This window comes from Galleria mellonella, unplaced genomic scaffold (genome assembly GCF_026898425.1).
Source record: "Galleria mellonella isolate WM207_F2 unplaced genomic scaffold, CSIRO_AGI_GalMel_v1 utg87, whole genome shotgun sequence".
NCBI lineage: Eukaryota > Metazoa > Arthropoda > Insecta > Lepidoptera > Pyralidae > Galleria > Galleria mellonella.
Genome location: NW_026442166.1, coordinates 623636 through 642028, shown reverse-complemented (window position 1 = coordinate 642028; position 18393 = coordinate 623636). Strand labels below are relative to the sequence as shown.

At 34.2% G+C, this 18393-nt stretch overlaps 1 protein-coding gene across 1 annotated transcript; it reads right to left on the bottom strand.

Annotated features, from left to right (window-relative positions):
- Window positions 1–12751: 12751 nt before the first annotated feature.
- Window positions 12752–17874, bottom strand: LOC128202296 (proteoglycan 4-like). Its single transcript, XM_052902092.1, has 3 exons — window positions 17374–17874; window positions 13737–16544; window positions 12752–12932 (listed from the first exon to the last, which is right to left on the bottom strand). Exons 1-3 carry the CDS (start codon window positions 17827–17829, stop codon window positions 12828–12830), a joined length of 3369 nt encoding a protein of 1122 aa, XP_052758052.1. The 5' UTR covers window positions 17830–17874; the 3' UTR covers window positions 12752–12827.
- Between the last annotated feature and the right edge of the window lie 519 nt (window positions 17875–18393).

Below are 18393 nucleotides of genomic sequence, written 5' to 3'. Positions count from 1 at the left end.
ATTTCTTCTTTTTGGGCGTTGCCAGTCGCACGCATACTAATGGCAGAGGAATTAAACAAAATAATTCTTATCAAAAAAGTCATATGAACTTTTTCAAAATAACACCTAGTTCAGTAAAATAAAATTCTATTAATATTATAAATGAGAAAATTTAGACATTTATTACGGAAACACGCTTAAAAGATTAAATGAATTTTAATGATCTTTACTATACAGATAGACCTATTCCTAGATGAAAAAAATAAATCATAGTATATTTTTTATATCAACTTACGAGGGTTGTGATTACTTTATGCAAACATTGTGGTAGATTTTGTAGTACCATTTCTAAAGCAACTTTTAAAATAAATATTTCAATATAATATTGTAGCGAAATTTTTATTTTAAGGACAAATATGAATTAATTTAATTTTTTTTTAATTTAGTTTATAATGGTCCTCAAAACAGTGTTGATTATCATCATATAAGCCGTCAACTGTTTTCTGCTGAACACAGGTCTTCCTCATAAGGCAGGCTTTGCCTGTAGTTGGCATGCTTGATGGGCGGGTTGACAACCGCAGTTATGCTTTGGTAATCTTTTAGGAAGATGCTGCAGTCCATTCCTCAAACATTAAGTAAACAAAAACAGTAATTTTGGGAAATTACAAAATTAAAATATTAACTTACGAGATGGGTTCAGATGGCGCTACAGAATCAACTTCATTGCCTAACTTCGTTATAATACTTGTAGTATCCAACAATTCCACTGCCTTATTCAAAGATATAAAACTAAAAGCAGCCATATTAACTTTAAGGACGGCATTGGTACGTACTCACATGGTCAACTGTGTAGCGATTCCCTCTAGTTAACACATTTGATTTTCTCATTATTAGAAAAACACGTTCACAAATTGTCTAATAAAAATGAAATTGTTATATTAATTATATCATCAGAGAGAGACTTTGTACAAAAGTCGATTGCTTGGGTACCTTTGTCCCATTCGTGTTTCTACCGTGAAGCAGTTGTGTTTGCATGGCTGTGTTTCGGTTCGAAGGGTGGAATATGGCGTGAATTTACAGGGTACAGAGGAATAACATCTGAGTCCTCAGGAATGGCAACGCATGGGGGGTATCATGGGCGTAACAGTATACTCTGTTATGTCCATGGTACTGTTCATGTCTATAGGCGACGGTTACCACTTTCCATCAGGTGGACCGTCAGCTTGTTTGCCAATCTAAGTTGTATAAAAAAAAAAATAAAAGGCCGGCAGAACACCTGCAATGGCTCTGGTGTTGAGGGTGATCAAGTGCGGCGGTAGTCACATCAGGTGAGCTGCATGCTCGTTTGGCCCCTGTGTTATGAAAAAATATTAATCTATCTGTCCGGTTAAGTAAGAGTTCGGAAGGGTGTACAATTTTTTTTTCAGTTCCTCTTAAAATCTTTTTAAACATTGAATTTACATACAAACCTTGTTCTGACAATTACGAGCATAAAAAAAAACATTACCCAAATGCCGCCAGTTTGAAGTGATGCGTTTACATAGATTCGGCAATTGTTTTATAGGGTTTCGTACCAAAAAGGTACAAAGGAACCATTATGGTGCGACTTTATCTGTCCGTCCGTCCATCTGTGTGTTACAGCGTTATGCTATGATATATTAATGCTATTGATTTGAAATTTTGGACCAGTTTTACATAGTATTGGTCCACACACATTATAATAAAAATAATTGAAACAATATTCTTATTTTATTTGCTTAATTCCAAAAGCTTGGGTCCAAAAGGGAAACTCTAAATTTCAAATTTATCTACTAGTCCAAGTAAAATTTTTAATTTGAAATGGCTTTATTTGTACATTTTAAAACTAATTTTTATTTATTTTTATGCTATATAATTTAATAAGTATGGTAAAAAATGTGAGAAAATACCATTCAAAAATAAGAAATTACGAATTCTTTTTTTTTATGCAACTTAGCATGGCAAACAAGCTGACGGCCCACTTGATGAAAAGTGGCATCCGTCGCTTATAGACATGAACAGTACCATGGACATAACAGAGTATACTGTTTCGCCCATGACACTCCCTATGTTGTATCAATAGTAATAACTATTAGGTGTCTATTTCGTAACAGAAATATAATAAAGGTCTTAAATAGGTTACTAATAAAGGTGTGCAAAATTTAAAGAGAAATACATTTGGGTTATAATTCTTGTTTTATCCGTTACGCACAAAAAAAAAAATCAAATCTTTCCTCTTTATAATATTAGTTACGATTAGCAGAGTAATTCTCTGCTAAGAATAACTGATGCAACCAGCATACGGACACTTCTCTCTTATTTTCGTATTCTTTTGGACCTAGTTTCGTTTTACATCGCCGTTGAGGACATCAATCTAGTGGCTTTTAAACAAATTTTGAGACCAAAGTTTGGCCAACTAACCAGCTCTGTAAGTACGTGACCATTTTAACCGACTTACCACACTGAGTTTCCGGATTTTTCTGGTATTAGCTATGTGATTTAAGTAAGTATTTATAGAGTCAGTTGTAAAGGCTATAAATGGTAACACGGAGGCAATATTAATGTTACTTAATAATTTACACCTTAACAAATAATCAACATCTGTAAATATTTTTCAATATGTTATCAAGTCAGAAAAATTCAAAATTTCTTCAATCAACTTCAAAATAGGAGAAGGTTCTCAATTCGGTGTTTTTTAATAAAAAGTAAAAAATTCAACCGAATTGACCGATTACCGCATAATTCTATCATTTATAAACCGTTTTGGAAAATATTATTTTTATTTGAAAGGATATATTTCTGATTGGTCTCATAAAATTTTTATCAAAATCGATTCAGTAATATTATTGAAGTCTGTGTTCTTTGTGGAACAAAATATTAAACTTTTAAATCTTAAAATATATATAATTATAACATAATAATTCTTTATAATTTAAAATTTGCAAAGCAACTTAATCTTAATAAGACATGGGACTAACGCACCAATAACCGACAATAAACACTATCATTTAAAAATCATCATTAAAATCGATTGGCGAAGAAGAATAATTATCACAAGGAAGGAAGGAGAAAAATAATTATTAAAATCTATTTAGGTATCCCTAATCAATTTTATCTTAATTGTCATAATAAAAAAATCATAACATTTATTTTATCAAACAGTGCATAATAAAATTAACTAATCGCCAGAAAAAAAGGTTTCTATGTTAATTGATTTATGTGTTATTGTTGATTATTGTTATTGTTCGACTTATTCTTAAATGACTAATTTCGATAAAAATGCATATCAAAATTGTTTACTAACAATTCCAAGTAGGAAAAAACTGAATAAGGAAAGAAGTGTAACCATCGTTTATCATCGCGTCATTTGCTATCGACAGGGAATTTATCCTCACAATTTAAAACCTAAATAGTCGCGTACAGTGCGGTTTCAAAGGAGTTTACTCTCTCGAACGTCAAGGCAGTGGAATGAGCTCCCTAATGACGTTTTTCCTAGAAACTACAAAATTGGATTCTTCCAAAAGGGTATATTATGGTTTCTTCAGTAACAAGAATATAAATATTTGAGAAAAAAAATCAGTACATTTTGCTAGTAATAGGAGTCGCCTCAGATGTTGCTATACATATATGTACACCTCTAGCGAGATGTACCTATACAGCGTTGATTTTCAGGCGGCTCTTTAACTCATTTAACTTTAGTATTCATGCGGGTCGCTAATATTCACTTGGGATACGAAACATTGAAAAAAATCAATAGAAAAACTAAAATCAAAGATAAAAATAAAGAATTAATTCCAAATACAAAATTATCATAATCGACAGTGACAGTATCATTATAAAAATTAAACAAAAAATATTGCTACAGTTCCACAGTTGTTTAAAATTCGTTCTTTCAATATGACTCGTTTAAGTTTATTTTGAAAGTGAAATCATGTAGAAGATTCTGAATGAATGAATGAATGAATAGTAAATACTAAATATTGGTGATTTTCAGTAGCAGAGCTTAGAATTAATTATAATTGTTCAGCAATATTTACCATTACATAGGTGTGTAAATGTTCTGAATGTGAACTTCTAGTATTCCGACTATGTATATTTTTCATCTATATATTTTTTTTTTCATATAAATATTTAGGTTTCTTATTATGTGCAATTGTATAAATGAAACTAGCTACATAGAGTTTTTTTCGATGTGACATCTTCAAGATACTTTTATCACTGAGTACTGGAGTAATTCAAGCGCGTTTTATAATATGACAACAGTATCGTAGATCTGCGTTTTGGGTTCGCTGTATGGCGTGAGAAGATACTGCAAGTAATATAGGGTACATTTTTAAAAATAAAATACAAATCGGTTTAGAACTGATGGAGTAATGAGGTAACAGACATACGAAAACACAGCTGAATTAAGTCTCTCCTTTTTGAAGTCAATTGAGAAAAAATAACAATTAAATTTAATACAATACTAACGTCGCAATATTGCAAAGACAAGTTAAAAAGTCGATGTAGAATTGATCAAGATGTAGCGTAAAATAGAAGTAAAAGATAAAAAAGAAAATGAAAATTTAAATATTTGAAAATGTCGCCATTGAAGAAGAATTTTAATTATCTTTTTTACATATATTAAATGTGGGAGACAGATGTCTTTTATAGTATGTTATTACCTATTGACTATGAAATATATTAAAAGATAAAAAATCACAGCGTTTCCTTAATTGATTAAAATGGAATGTAATAGTATTTATTATTATACCACTGAGGTGGAAAACAAGCATACGCCCCACCTGATGGTAAGCGGTTACCGTAGTCTATAAATGCCTGCAATATCAGGGGTATTACGAGTGCGTTAGCGACCTTGAAGAAACCTATTTACTACTTTTTTTACGAACCCCATGCTGTAGTCTCTTGGAAAAACGTCGACAGGGAGCTCATTCCATAACCTAAGCGTTCTTGAAAGGAAACCTCTCTGAAACCGCGATGTAAGCGTCTATCCAGATGGTAGTGAGCTATACGATGGTATAACGTGGCCGTGGGTACTATGTTAAACAATAGTAAATGGAGGAATGATAACTAAGGAAGAAATCAAGTTTATTAGCATGGTGGTGAATTCAAAAGAAATTAATTATGGTATTTTGCAGGACTGCGTGAAGATCTAGCTGAAATAATGGGTACTAACCTCTCCTTTGCAACAATCCTTCTCCTTAATGTTACAGCCTTAGCCATGCCTCTTTTGAACTCAAATATATCAACAGTAACTTCAGATGTATAGCAGGTAGGGGGGAGGGATTGATAGAATACTAGTCGTATTGATATAGGTTAACTTTCATGTGGTTCTCCTTAGAAACCATTGTGCTGAATTTCAGGTATATTTATCACGATAGGCTAATTGTTGTGCCTTTTCATTCTCAGCTATCATCACTCATTAGTGCCCCGCCAGCATATACCGTTAGCGCAGACGGGGTTACCATTCCATTATCATCCATTAAAAAAAAACTAAATAATAAGCAACAAACATATCATGGGGCCTCCTTTAACAGATTTAGCTACCTATTATTATCATTATATCATAATCGTTTATTTATCTATAAGAGGCTTATAACTCTATTACAAATTAATTAGTACACCGATTTATTTTATCTTTTTTTTTATATAGTTAATACACTGATGAATTGAGGTGACAGTATTTGATATCTGAGGGCCTACCATGAAATGTTTTCCGAAATTTCGTACGTAAACGAAACACAAATTTGATGTTAAAATTACATTACGTTTACGTTTACATACGTTTGGAAATATTAAAATGTTAAAATATTGTTCCTTTTGACTTTTATAATAGAATGTATGACGAATGAAATGTTAAACTCCATTTATTGATCCGATTTTGGTATAAATAAAAACACGAAATTGAGTCCGAAATTTCGGAATTTCATTTCATGGTAGACCTGCTGTTTTTAACTGTTATAGATAGATGCCGAGTCAAGATCATTCATTTTGAATTCCCAGTATTTTTTTTTTTATTTTATATCAGCCGTTAGGTATCTGTCCACTGCTGAACATACGGCTCTCTCTCTCTATTGAGAGATTTGTCAGTAGTTGCCACGCTTGGCAGGCGGTTAGGTTTTGATGTTTTAAGAGGGACGCTGCTGCCCTTTCCTCGATCGTGACCTCGACGAGAAAAAAAGGGGTGGTCCAATCTATACTGGGACCACACGGCAATTTATTATTTGGGATTCACGCCGTATTTATTATCTGGGGACAATCTAAATATGGTTTTAATTACATATATATAAATTTAATATAGTACTCGTATTGTACCATATAGACTTTGTTAAAATTTTAAACAATTATTTCAGTGATATTTTATTTAAATTTGAACTTTTATATGTAAGAATTTATATTCGAAACAATCGTTTAAAACTTTAACAAATTATATACAATACTATAATTATTCATATAATTTAAACGATAAAGGAAAAAATATCAGTTACGTTATTAACAGCAAAGTATTACACATAAATGGTTTGGTTTTTTTAACAATACTGTCCTGTTTTTGTTTATATTATATCTATTTCTGATTTCGTCATTATATTGTGTCATAGAGATAAACATAATTAGATATACAGTTTCCGCTATAAAACGAATGAATCGTATATTATGACATCTATTAACGAAGCTGATAAGATTTCACGCGTGAAAATTCCAATAATAGTGATTAATATATGCAAAATGAGTTTTTTAAAGAAAGTAATTATGTACTCGTATCGTTTCTTGATAACACACTTATAAAAAGAGTTTATAATAACAATTTTGATGATATATGTAGATGGTAACCGATGGTGCCCAAAGGCGCATTACCATTCCCATACCAGGTTATGGGAAGGTGGTAATATTATGGCAGTGAATTACAGTGTACGGAGACATACCAGAGGTAGACTTTGTACAGAAGTCGATTGCTTGGGTACCTCTGCCCCATTCGTGTTTCAACCGTGAAGCAGTTGTGTTTGCATGGCTGTGTTTCGGTTTGAAGGGTGGGATATGGCGTGAATTTACTGGGTACAGAGGAATAACACCTGAATCCTCAGGAATGTCAACGCATGGGGGATATCATGGGCGAAACAGTATACTCTATAATGTCCATGTTACTGCTCATGTCTATAGGCGACGGTTACCACTTTACATCAGGTGGGCCGTAAGCTTGTTTGCAATTCTAAGTAGTATAAAAAAAAACAACAAATGTGTCGTATTATATTTACTTTAATCATTACTAATATTAAAAATGTGAAAGTGAATTAATTTGTTAAATTCAATAATTTTTAGAAGTTTTATTTGTCTATATATTTGTTCCGGCATCACGAAAAACGACTGCACCAAATTGAATGCGATTTTCACAGTTGTGTTCCTAAAAGTCTAATTTAAATAAAAAAAAATGTTTTAGTTTGACACATCACATTAAGGGTTTTTTTTCACTAGTTTCTTTACTTTTGAATAATACACATACGAAATAGCGGGCAATAAGTTAGTTGTAAATAAGTTTATTATATTCGTTGTTGTATCAGCCGTTAACTGTCCACTGCTGAATATAGTCTCCCCCATGGGGGGAGGGGGACTGTAGTTACCATGCTTGGCAGGCGGGTTGGCAGTTTGGCCTTTGCTGATGTTTTAAGAGGGAGGTTGCTGCCTATCCCTTCACCATAAGCTCCCTTTTATATATACATATATGTATAAAATCTATCAAAAGAAAAACAAAATTTCATCTAAATGAATATTGTACAACTTTGTTATACTCGAATACAGAGTTATCATAATCTCTTTATGGGGGTCCGTGCCGAAATGCGAAATAAAGTTTACTTAGCATGACAGCGTGACAGTCTTATTTAGGACGCCCTACATACGCATTTTAGGGCTATCACAGACAATGAGTAATGTTTTTTTTTCATATAAAATATAATCCTACGCTTTATATATATACAGTCGATGGGAAAAATAAGAAAATTTTATAGAAAAAAGGTAATTTTATAACGTAGATTTTTTAGAAAAAGAGATGATATTTGTATACTGTGATGCCTATAGGACTTCGCAGACGTCATCGGAAAAAAGTGAACAACGAAGTTACATGTAATTTTTTTTTCAACCGCATTTAAATGGAAGGAGGTATTCAATTCGGTTGTATCTTTATGTTTGTTGTCTCATAATTCCGTCAGCTGTAAACCGATCAATACAAAAAATACAATTTTTTGTTTGTTACCGATTTGAAGAATTTTTTTTTATGTAAAGGAATATGCTTACAAATTGTACTGTTGTATTGTCGTGTGAAGCTGGGACGGGCAGCTAGTTTTATACTTTAACGAAAACAGTTCTTTAGTTGTTTACGGTAAACTAAAGATAAAAATGTTAAAATACATTTTTTTATGCAACTTAGAATGGTAAACAAGCTGATGGCCTACCTGATGGAAAGTGATAACCGTTGCCTATAGACATGAGCAGTACTATGGACATTATAGAGTATACTGTTTCGCCCATGATACCCCTATGCGTTGTCATTCCGGAAGACTCAGGTGTTATTCCTCTGTACCCTGTAAATTCACGCCATATCCTATCCTTCAAACCGAAACACAGCAATGTAAATACAACTGCTTCACGGTTGAAACACGAATGGGACAGTGGTGCTAAAGCAATCGACTTCTGTAGAGTCTCCCTCTGGTGAATTACATTCTGAATTCTTACTGAAATATTAAAAATTCATCACTAAATTGAGCTTAGTTTGTATGCATAAAGCCGCTACGGTTAATGTATAAGGAAACCGAGTGAAATTGATTAATCGCATTGAAACGATCCAAAGTTTTGTGAACAGTCCCGGACTGTTAAAATGTTGTGTGTTTTTTTTTTTAATTTATAACGATTTCGAAAAGTCGGAAGTTTACAATTCGTCCGGTTTTATATAGATATGATTATGTCACGCTATTGTGTCGCCAATTTTAAAACTTTTTTTATTTGAAGAGAAAAAAAAAACTTCTTGTTTAAAAGTCTATAATTAGACAAGCGATTCCGCTTTCTAAATTCAAATTTCAAATATTATTGTTACAAACTCCAAAATGGAATGGTAACCCCGCCTGCGCTATCGATATAAGCAGACGCGTGGAGGTCGACCTGATAAGATACATTGCTAGCAAATGGAGTTTTAAACCCATCACTAAAAATCCCTTTCCTCCCACAAGTTGGCAGTTAGAGCCTATTACTAACAAGTCCTTTCCCCATCCGTCATGCGTTGTCATACCTGAGGATTAGGTTATTATGCCTCCTTTGCATTCGAAGAACAGGCATATAAGCACAGGCGAAAAGACAAGTGGGACAGAGGTACCCATACAGACGACTTTTGTACAAAGCTTCCTTCTAGTACATGTTTCGAGTTTAGAACTTGCTTAATTTCGATAACCTCGAAAGTAGACGCTTGTAAAATTTAAATTTCGTACCGCAATCCGGTACTGTGTGCGAATAAGAGAAAATTGAATTTTTAAACTCATACAGGCTTTCATGTTGCGCGCATGTTCTAGTTTTATTTGTGTAAACATTTCGGTAATAATTTAGCTGCTCCGACGGTATGCGGCGGCCGTTCAAATAAAAGTCGAAAAAATGTCTCTCTCTCTCTACTCGCCACATGCGCTTTTCCGGCCTATGGAGTATATGGTCAGAATATTAGTTCGTTTATCTAATAATAAATAAATTTAAATGTATTTTTTTAAGTGATGCATACAGTAACTTTTTATTATCGCTCCGCTCGCCATCGACAAGGCGATTCATTCTCAATTCATCCTCATACTAGTACGAGTATGTACTTTAAACCTAAATGGTCACATATAGTGCGGTTTCAAAAGAATTTTTATCCTCAAAGGTTCAGGCTTTTTTTTCGCATGATTATGCAGTAGTAACCCCGCCTGCGTTAAAGGTATACATTAGCGGGTCACCAGTGAGGGGTGATACATGAGGATGAAAATGTAGGTCAGTTAGCTCATCGTGATGAATACACCTAGAATTTAGCACAAAGGTTTTCAGAGGGGACTAGGTAAAGGTCGACCTGACTGAGTATATTGCTAGCAATGCGACTGGTAGTTTACTAACAATCCCTTTCCCCCAAACGCTCAGACTGTGGAATGAGCTTCCTGTCGAGGTTTTCCCTAGAGACTATAATATGGGGTTCTTAAAAAAGGGTATATTAAGATTTCGTCAGGGTCAGCAATGCGCACCTCATATCCCTAGTATTGCAGGCTATAAGCTATAGTAACGTTTATCATCAGACGGACTATATGTTTGTTTGTCACATTCGTGGTGTAAAAAATTTAAAAAAAATTATCAAAAACATTAATATTATATTAAAATAATGTAACAACAATTAAAAAAGAAATAATAAATATATAGCAATTTTAAATTAGAAAGACATGTACTCGAATATAAAAATCGGTTTAGCCTTTTTCTTGCAATGACATGACGAAGTGATTTATCAAATTCAAAAAAGAGATTGATTTGGGTTCTGTTCCTTATTTCAGTTTCCTAATTTTTAGCAAAGGTTACTAAACATTCAGATTTTTCACCTTTCCTATTTTATTATAGTAGCGTAAATTTATCTTTGTTTTTATACAGCTTAGAATGGCAAACAAGTCGACGGCCCATCTGATTGACACTTTTCATATAAACGTCACTTATAGACATGAAGTACTATGGATACCCATGTATTATTGTGGGGGAAAGGGATTATTAGAAATGAGGTCTAATAGCCCCATTGCTAGCAATAGACCCTATCAGGTCGACCCCCACGCGGTTCTCCCTGGAAACCATCTTGGTTAATTTTTAAAGATTTCGCAACAATAGGCTAACTGACTTGCTTTCATTCTCACCTATCAGTCACTGGTACCCCGCCAGCATATAATGTTAGTATAGACGGGGTTACCATTCCATTTCCACCCATTAATAAAGTATTAGTGTCACCTGTACACTAAAAATGTCTAGTGCACAATATTTTAGCTGTGGACTGTACATATGCACCAGTTCTTGTTATTTTTTCTTATCTAGAATGTAGTATAACTGCCAAATGGATTTCGCGTAGGCTGCAGACTTCTCTTTTTTCAGGTAATAACCAAAGCTTCTAAAGCAAGTAATATCTATTGGTCCGGTGATATTTTTACAGAAAAAATATACACAATGCGTGTAAAAGGAACTGTTTGCTCAGTAAAAACGGTTAGGTTCTTTTTTTATTTAATTTGTAATAGCAAAGGAGTTAACAGAATATTTAACGGAAAACGGTAATCGTTGTCTATAGGCGTAAATAGTATCACCGCATCATAAATATGACAGAATATCTGCAGAGTTACCAGAGGAAATTTTTGTACCAAAGTCGTCGTGAATTTGCCGTGAAGCAGCTATAGTTACATGGTTTTGTTTTAGTTTGAAGGATGGGATATGACAGTGAAATGAAATACGGATGTATAACACCATCATTATACCAGCCGTTAACTATCCACTGTTGAACGTAACCCCCCCAAGGGGAGTTCTGCCAGTATTTCCCACGCTTGGCAGGTGGGCTGGCAACCGCAGTTAAGCTCTGGTGATGTTGGAAGAGGTGACCCATTCTACGTCGGGACTACAAAGCTGTGTTTCGGTTTGAAGGGCATATGACACTGAAATAATAGGATACGAAGGCATAACACTACAATCCTCTGGAGTGACAACGCATATGGGGTACTATGGGTTTAACAGTATATTTTTTTATCTCCGTGCTATTCATGTTTATAGACAATGGTTACCGTTTTCCATTAGGCAGTACGTCAGCTTGTTTGTCATTCTAAGTATTTTAAAAAAAGTATTATAAAAATAATGGTTATTAACAAAAAAAAAAAAACACGACTGCTCTGTCAAAACGAACTATTTTCAAAAAGTAGCACGGATATTCCAAGGATTCTTACGATATCAGATACATCCAAAACTCTTCAAGCATTTAGAAGTTATCGTGAAATAAAGAAATTGACATAGACACATGAACCCTGAAAAACATTTAATCCTTCTTAGGCAGTCATGTAAAAAGGTTGAAAATAAAAATTGAAATATGAAATAGAATGGGTACAGTCATCAGTCATTGCCGATTCTGATAATAATAAGATCTTGGATTACAACTACTATTCACTGCCATATCTGATTCTTTAAAATGGTATATGGTATGCACGTAAGCTGTTGGCTCATTATTTGTCGGCAGGGAAAATACAAGGTGCGGAAGCATAAAACTTTTGTCCTCAGATAATACATTAAGGGTAACTTATGTAATATATAGTACATTATGTAATGTTCTTTTCGCTGTTCATGACTATAAGTGACAGTTTTCATGAAATGGAATGTCAGTTTCTTTGCTATTTGAAAAAAAATCAGATAAAACTAAAATGACAGTTTTTAGCGCTACGTTTGTGAATGAGACATTTTATGAGGAAATTATTTTTATTTTTCAAAGCTTATGTGTATTTTTTGAAGCATATATATATATATATATATATATATATATATATATATATATATATATATATATATATATATATATATATATATATATATATATATATATATATATAGGACAAATCCTAACCAACTCTAAAGTAGGTACATACATATTTAGGGTATATATATGTATATAAATAAATAATCATAAGATTATTTAAATAGCGATGGTCAGATATCTGGTGTTATATTTTCATTTAATAAAAAATCAAAAGCTATGTGTCATAAAATATTTTGTATTAGCTATATTAATATAAATTTTAATTAAGAGTGAAGTTGGCCATCATTTATTGTCTTCAGTTATATATTTTGCATTGATCATCGGTCAGTGATGGCGGTATGTACCGAAATGAGTCGATTAACAACAAGCCTCCGTCATATATCATAGGCATAAGGATCACCTGGAACAAAATGAAATAATAAATATTATAGGACTTTGCGTGTCTTATCAATGATTTTTTTTTAATTAATTATTATTTATTTCAGATTAACATCATCATTATAACAGCTGTTAACTGTCCGTTACCAAACATAGGCCTTTTCCATAAGGTGGGTTATGCCAGTCGTTGCCACGTTTGACAGGCGAGTTGACAACAGCAGTTAGGTTTTTGGTGATGTATTAAGAGGGACGTTGCTGCCCTTACTTCGACCATTAAGTTCCTTTAGTCACTTCTTACGACACATACAGGATAGGTTGGCTATTCTGCCAACCCTTCTTGTGCCGGGAGCATACGGCATTTTAGACTATGTTAGTGCTTAATTAAGTAATAATAACCCAGTTGTCTGGCCAAATTTCCACAAGAGAGAAGAGAACTGTCTGACTTGTTCGTAAACATTTTGAGAAAAACAAGACGGGAGTAGATATTTAAAATTTATTTCAGATACACATGGGTCGGAAACGGTAAAATTTTTAAAATATCCTGTACTAATTAATATTTGTTTTTATACACAGAAAATAATATCACGGAATCGAGTTCGCATTAAACAATTTAGGTAAAGGCGTTTCCTAAAATGAATAGGGTCTGTATGTTCTGGGTCCAAAGCCTGAGGCCACAATACCTTCGATTTAGTTTTCTATTTAATAATGTACACTTGAGAACTAGGCAATTTGGTTACATTTGTAATATATGTGTATTAAATACTAACGATTTGAAACTATATTGAAATGTTCAAAATATATTGACAGTAAACATTATGATACTTACATTACAAGAATCACACGGGGGTCCAGACCAGGAGAATCGAACTGCCGACCATCCGGTTGAAAGTCCGGATAACATGGCACCAAACTGTAAATTGTATCCGTCATATGTAAGAATAGTTATAATATTATGACCTTGTTCCATGTAAATATTTAATTCAACTGTACCACCTAGTGTTAAGTCGAAAGGAAACGTAGATATACAGTTGATTGCTGGCAATAATGACAATGACAATGAATGAGTTAAGTAAATATTACTTGCAGGGTGCGGTCTGGATACTGATATTGAGTTATAGTCACCCAATGTCCAATTAGTATTACTTCCAAAGCATGCTGGATGATCCAATATCAAGCCATCAAATCCTTCTTCAAAATCATATGTGACGCAAATATCTATAGACTCTGTTGGTTCTGTTATTGTAGTGGGTTCTTCAGTAGTTGTAATATCTACTGTAGTAGATTTAGTTGTAGTGGGTTGTTCAGTTGTTGTCCAAATATCTTCTGTGGTGGATTCAGTCGCAATAGGTTGTTCAGTTGTTGTCCAAATATCTTCTGTGGTGGATTCAGTCACAATGGGTTGTTCAGTTGTTGTCCAAATATCTTCTGTGGTGGATTCAGTCGCAACAGGTTGTTCAGTTGTTGTCCAAATATCTTCTGTGGTGGATTCAGTCGTAATAGGTTGTTTAGTTGTTGTCCAAATATCTTCTGTGGTGGATTCAGTCGCAATAGGTTGTTCAGTTGTTGTCCAAATATCTTCTGTGGTGGATTCAGTCGCAATAGGTTGTTCAGTTGTTGTCCAAATATCTTCTGTGGTGGGTTCAGTCGCAATAGGTTGTTCAGTTGTTGTCCAAATATCTTCTGTGGTGGATTCAGTCGCAATAGGTTGTTCAGTTGTTATCCAAATATCTTCTGTGGTGGATTCAGTCGCAATAGGTTGTTCAGTTGTTGTCCAAATATCTTCTGTGGTGGATTCAGTCGCAATAGGTTGTTCAGTTGTTGTCCAAATATCTTCTGTGGTGGATTCAGTCGCAATAGGTTGTTCAGTTGTTGTCCAAATATCTTCTGTGGTGGATTCAGTCGCAATAGGTTGTTCAGTTGTTGTCCAAATATCTTCTGTGGTGGATTCAGTCGCAATAGGTTGTTCAGTTGTTGTCCAAATATCTTCTGTGGTGGATTCAGTCGCAATAGGTTGTTCAGTTGTTGTCCAAATATCTTCTGTGGTGGATTCAGTCGCAACAGGTTGTTCAGTTGTTGTCCAAATATCTTCTGTGGTGGATTCAGTCGCAACAGGTTGTTCAGTTGTTGTCCAAATATCTTCTGTGGTGGATTCAGTCGCAATAGGTTGTTCAGTTGTTGTCCAAATATCTTCTGTGGTGGATTCAGTCGCAATAGGTTGTTCAGTTGTTGTCCAAATATCTTCTGTGGTGGATTCAGTCGCAACAGGTTGTTCAGTTGTTGTCCAAATATCTTCTGTGGTAGATTCAGTTGCAATAGGTTGTTCAGTTGTTGTCCAAATATCTTCTGTGGTGGATTCAGTCGCAATAGGTTGTTCAGTTGTTGTCCAAATATCTACTGTGGTGGATTCAGTCACAGTGGGTTCTTCGGTTGTTGTCCAAATATCTACTGGCGTGGATTCAGTCACAGTGGGTTCTTCGGTTGTTGTCCAAATATCTATAGGTGTGGTGTCAGTTGCAGCGGGCTCTTCGGTTGTTGTCCAAATATCTACTGGCGTGGTGTCAGTTGCAGCGGGCTCTTCGGTTGTTGTCCAAATATCTACTGGCGTGGTGTCAGTTGCTGCGGGCTCTTCGGTTGTTGTCCAAATATCTACTGGCGTGGTGTCAGTTGCTGCTGGCTCTTCGGTTGTTGTCCAAATATCTACTGGCGTGGTGTCAGTTGCTGCGGGCTCTTCGGTTGTTGTCCAAATATCTACTGGCGTGGTGTCAGTTGCAGCGGGCTCTTCGGTTGTTGTCCAAATATCTACTGGCGTGGTGTCAGTTGCTGCGGGCTCTTCGGTTGTTGTCCAAATATCTATTGGCGTGGAGTCAGTTGCAGCGGGCTCTTCGGTTGTTGTCCAAATATCTACTGGCGTGGTGTCAGTTGCTGCGGGCTCTTCGGTTGTTGTCCAAATATCTACTGGCGTGGTGTCAGTTGCTGCGGGCTCTTCGGTTGTTGTCCAAATATCTACTGGCGTGGAGTCAGTTGCAGCGGGCTCTTCGGTTGTTGTCCAAATATCTACTGGCGTGGTGTCAGTTGCTGCGGGCTCTTCGGTTGTTGTCCAAATATCTACTGGCGTGGTGTCAGTTGCTGCGGGCTCTTCGGTTGTTGTCCAAATATCTACTGGCGTGGTGTCAGTTGCTGCGGGCTCTTCGGTTGTTGTCCAAATATCTACTGGCGTGGTGTCAGTTGCAGCGGGCTGTTCAGTTGTTGTCCAAATATCTACTGGCGTAGTGTCAGTTGCAGCGGGCTCTTCAGTTGTAGAAGGCTGTTCAGTTGTTGTCCAAATATCTACTGTCGTGGATTCAGTCACAGCGGGTTCTTCGGTTGTTGTCCAAATATCTACTGGCGTAGTGTCAGTTGCAGCGGGCTCTTCAGTTGTTGTCCAAATATCTATTGACGTGGTGTCAGTTGCAGCGGGCTGTTCAGTTGTTGTCCAAATATCTACTGGCGTGGTGTCAGTTGCAGTAGGTGCTTCAGTTGTTGAGTAAAGGACATCATAGATTCTACATTCCTCATCATTTATTGTTGGAGGTATGTATCTGAACGAGTCTATTAGCACAACACTGTTGTCCTGTATCGTACTCAGTAATACAATCTGTGGAAAAATAATGATATTAAAGATTATAACTTTTATTATAATAATATAAATATTAGTGTACATGTGAGTTTGTCTGTCATCTTTTGCCACTTTATGAGCTAAAACGATCTGATTAAATGTGGCATGCCCGTCGTATTTGGTACGGATTTTAACTACTGTCAGTTAAATGTGACAACAAAGACGAGCATAAATAGTTTTTTTTTTTTTAATATATAAACTAGGTTCCTTGGGACCTTTGCACAGCAATGGGACGATATGAGTTCTGGATGGAAAAAAAGAACAAAGTTGTTGTGTTGTTGTTTTAATAAATGTGTTCTTTTAGAGTTCATCTATAAAAAAAAAATCTAAAAATACTAAATTACCTTATTTATTAACTAACAGACACAGAAAGTTATATTATTTGACATCTACTGGGTCTATTAATTATTATAGGGATTAAAATTACCTTATTTTTAAACTTGGAGTAAATTATTTTATAAAACATAAAATATTTACTTTATTTTTATATATAGAAACATATGATAGGTGTCACGAACACCATAGTATAAAATATATTATATTTTAATGGCCATCAAATGATTTCTAAAAAGAAAGTTCTCAATTCATCTGAATTTTGTGACTGTTATTTTATTTTTCAGTTCTGAATATATTTTGACAATTATTATATATATTTTTTTATTTTTTGAGTTTATTTACATGGTGCTTCAATGATATTTTCAATTCTACTATACTTCCTTTAAATTTGTCATTATTTTCTTAAGACAACATTCTAAGATTGATTAAAATTATAACGCGACAGATATTTGGATGATTTAATAATACTTACAGAACAAGAATTACACGATCCAATTAACTTTAAGCGAATTGATGACCAACCGGCTGTGAAACCAGTAAACATAGGACCATAGTCCAGTTGACCTACAACTAGTGAATCTTCAGTTACTACGAAAATATGTAAGGAACTGATGGCTTCTTCCATATAAACATTGACTTCGACAATACCGCTAATGGCAATATAGAAAGGCCAGGTCGATATGCAGTTAGATTCTGACACAGATGACTCTGATGCCTTTATAAATGTGTTGCTAGCTGGGTGCGGTCGGGGTACAGATATTGTATCATACAACCCCAATGTCCAATTTGTGATGCCATAACATACTGGATGATCCCAAATAAAACCATTAAGTCCATCTTCGAAATTGTATACGGCGCACTCATCTGCTAATACGAATGAACAACTCAATAAGACCACAAACAAATAAATATAATTTCTATTCGTCATTATGTATATAATTAAGCACTGTCAGAAATGTACTAAACAAATAATTACAATTATTTTATATCAATGCAGTTAGATATCTATTGCTGTGAATTTAATAAGATTTAATATCTTTTTTATCAGAGTTTTAATGTATGACACTCGAAGGAACACTCCTTCGACTTATCATTAATGCGTATTTAATAGCTATGCAAGCTATAAAATAATAATAATAAAAAAAATAGATATATAATATTTCATGATCAGTCATAATCATATAAGGTTAAGATATTATCTAAAAGAATTGGTTTGAGACAGACGTAAATTTTTTTATGCAATTAAACTTTTTTTGTGTCCATGTCTAATTTCAATGTTGTGTTAACATATTTGTGTTGTTAATAGACTAAATAAATATTTATTTATTGAGTTTTTATACGATTAATAAGAGAAGATCAGCACAAATTATTATTAATAAACACAAAATAATTTAATCAGACGAGAATCATGAATGTATCTAAAATTACATATTTTTACAAACATCTTTAAGTAGTAACATAACGAGTATATTATAGTTCGCAAAAAAGTAAC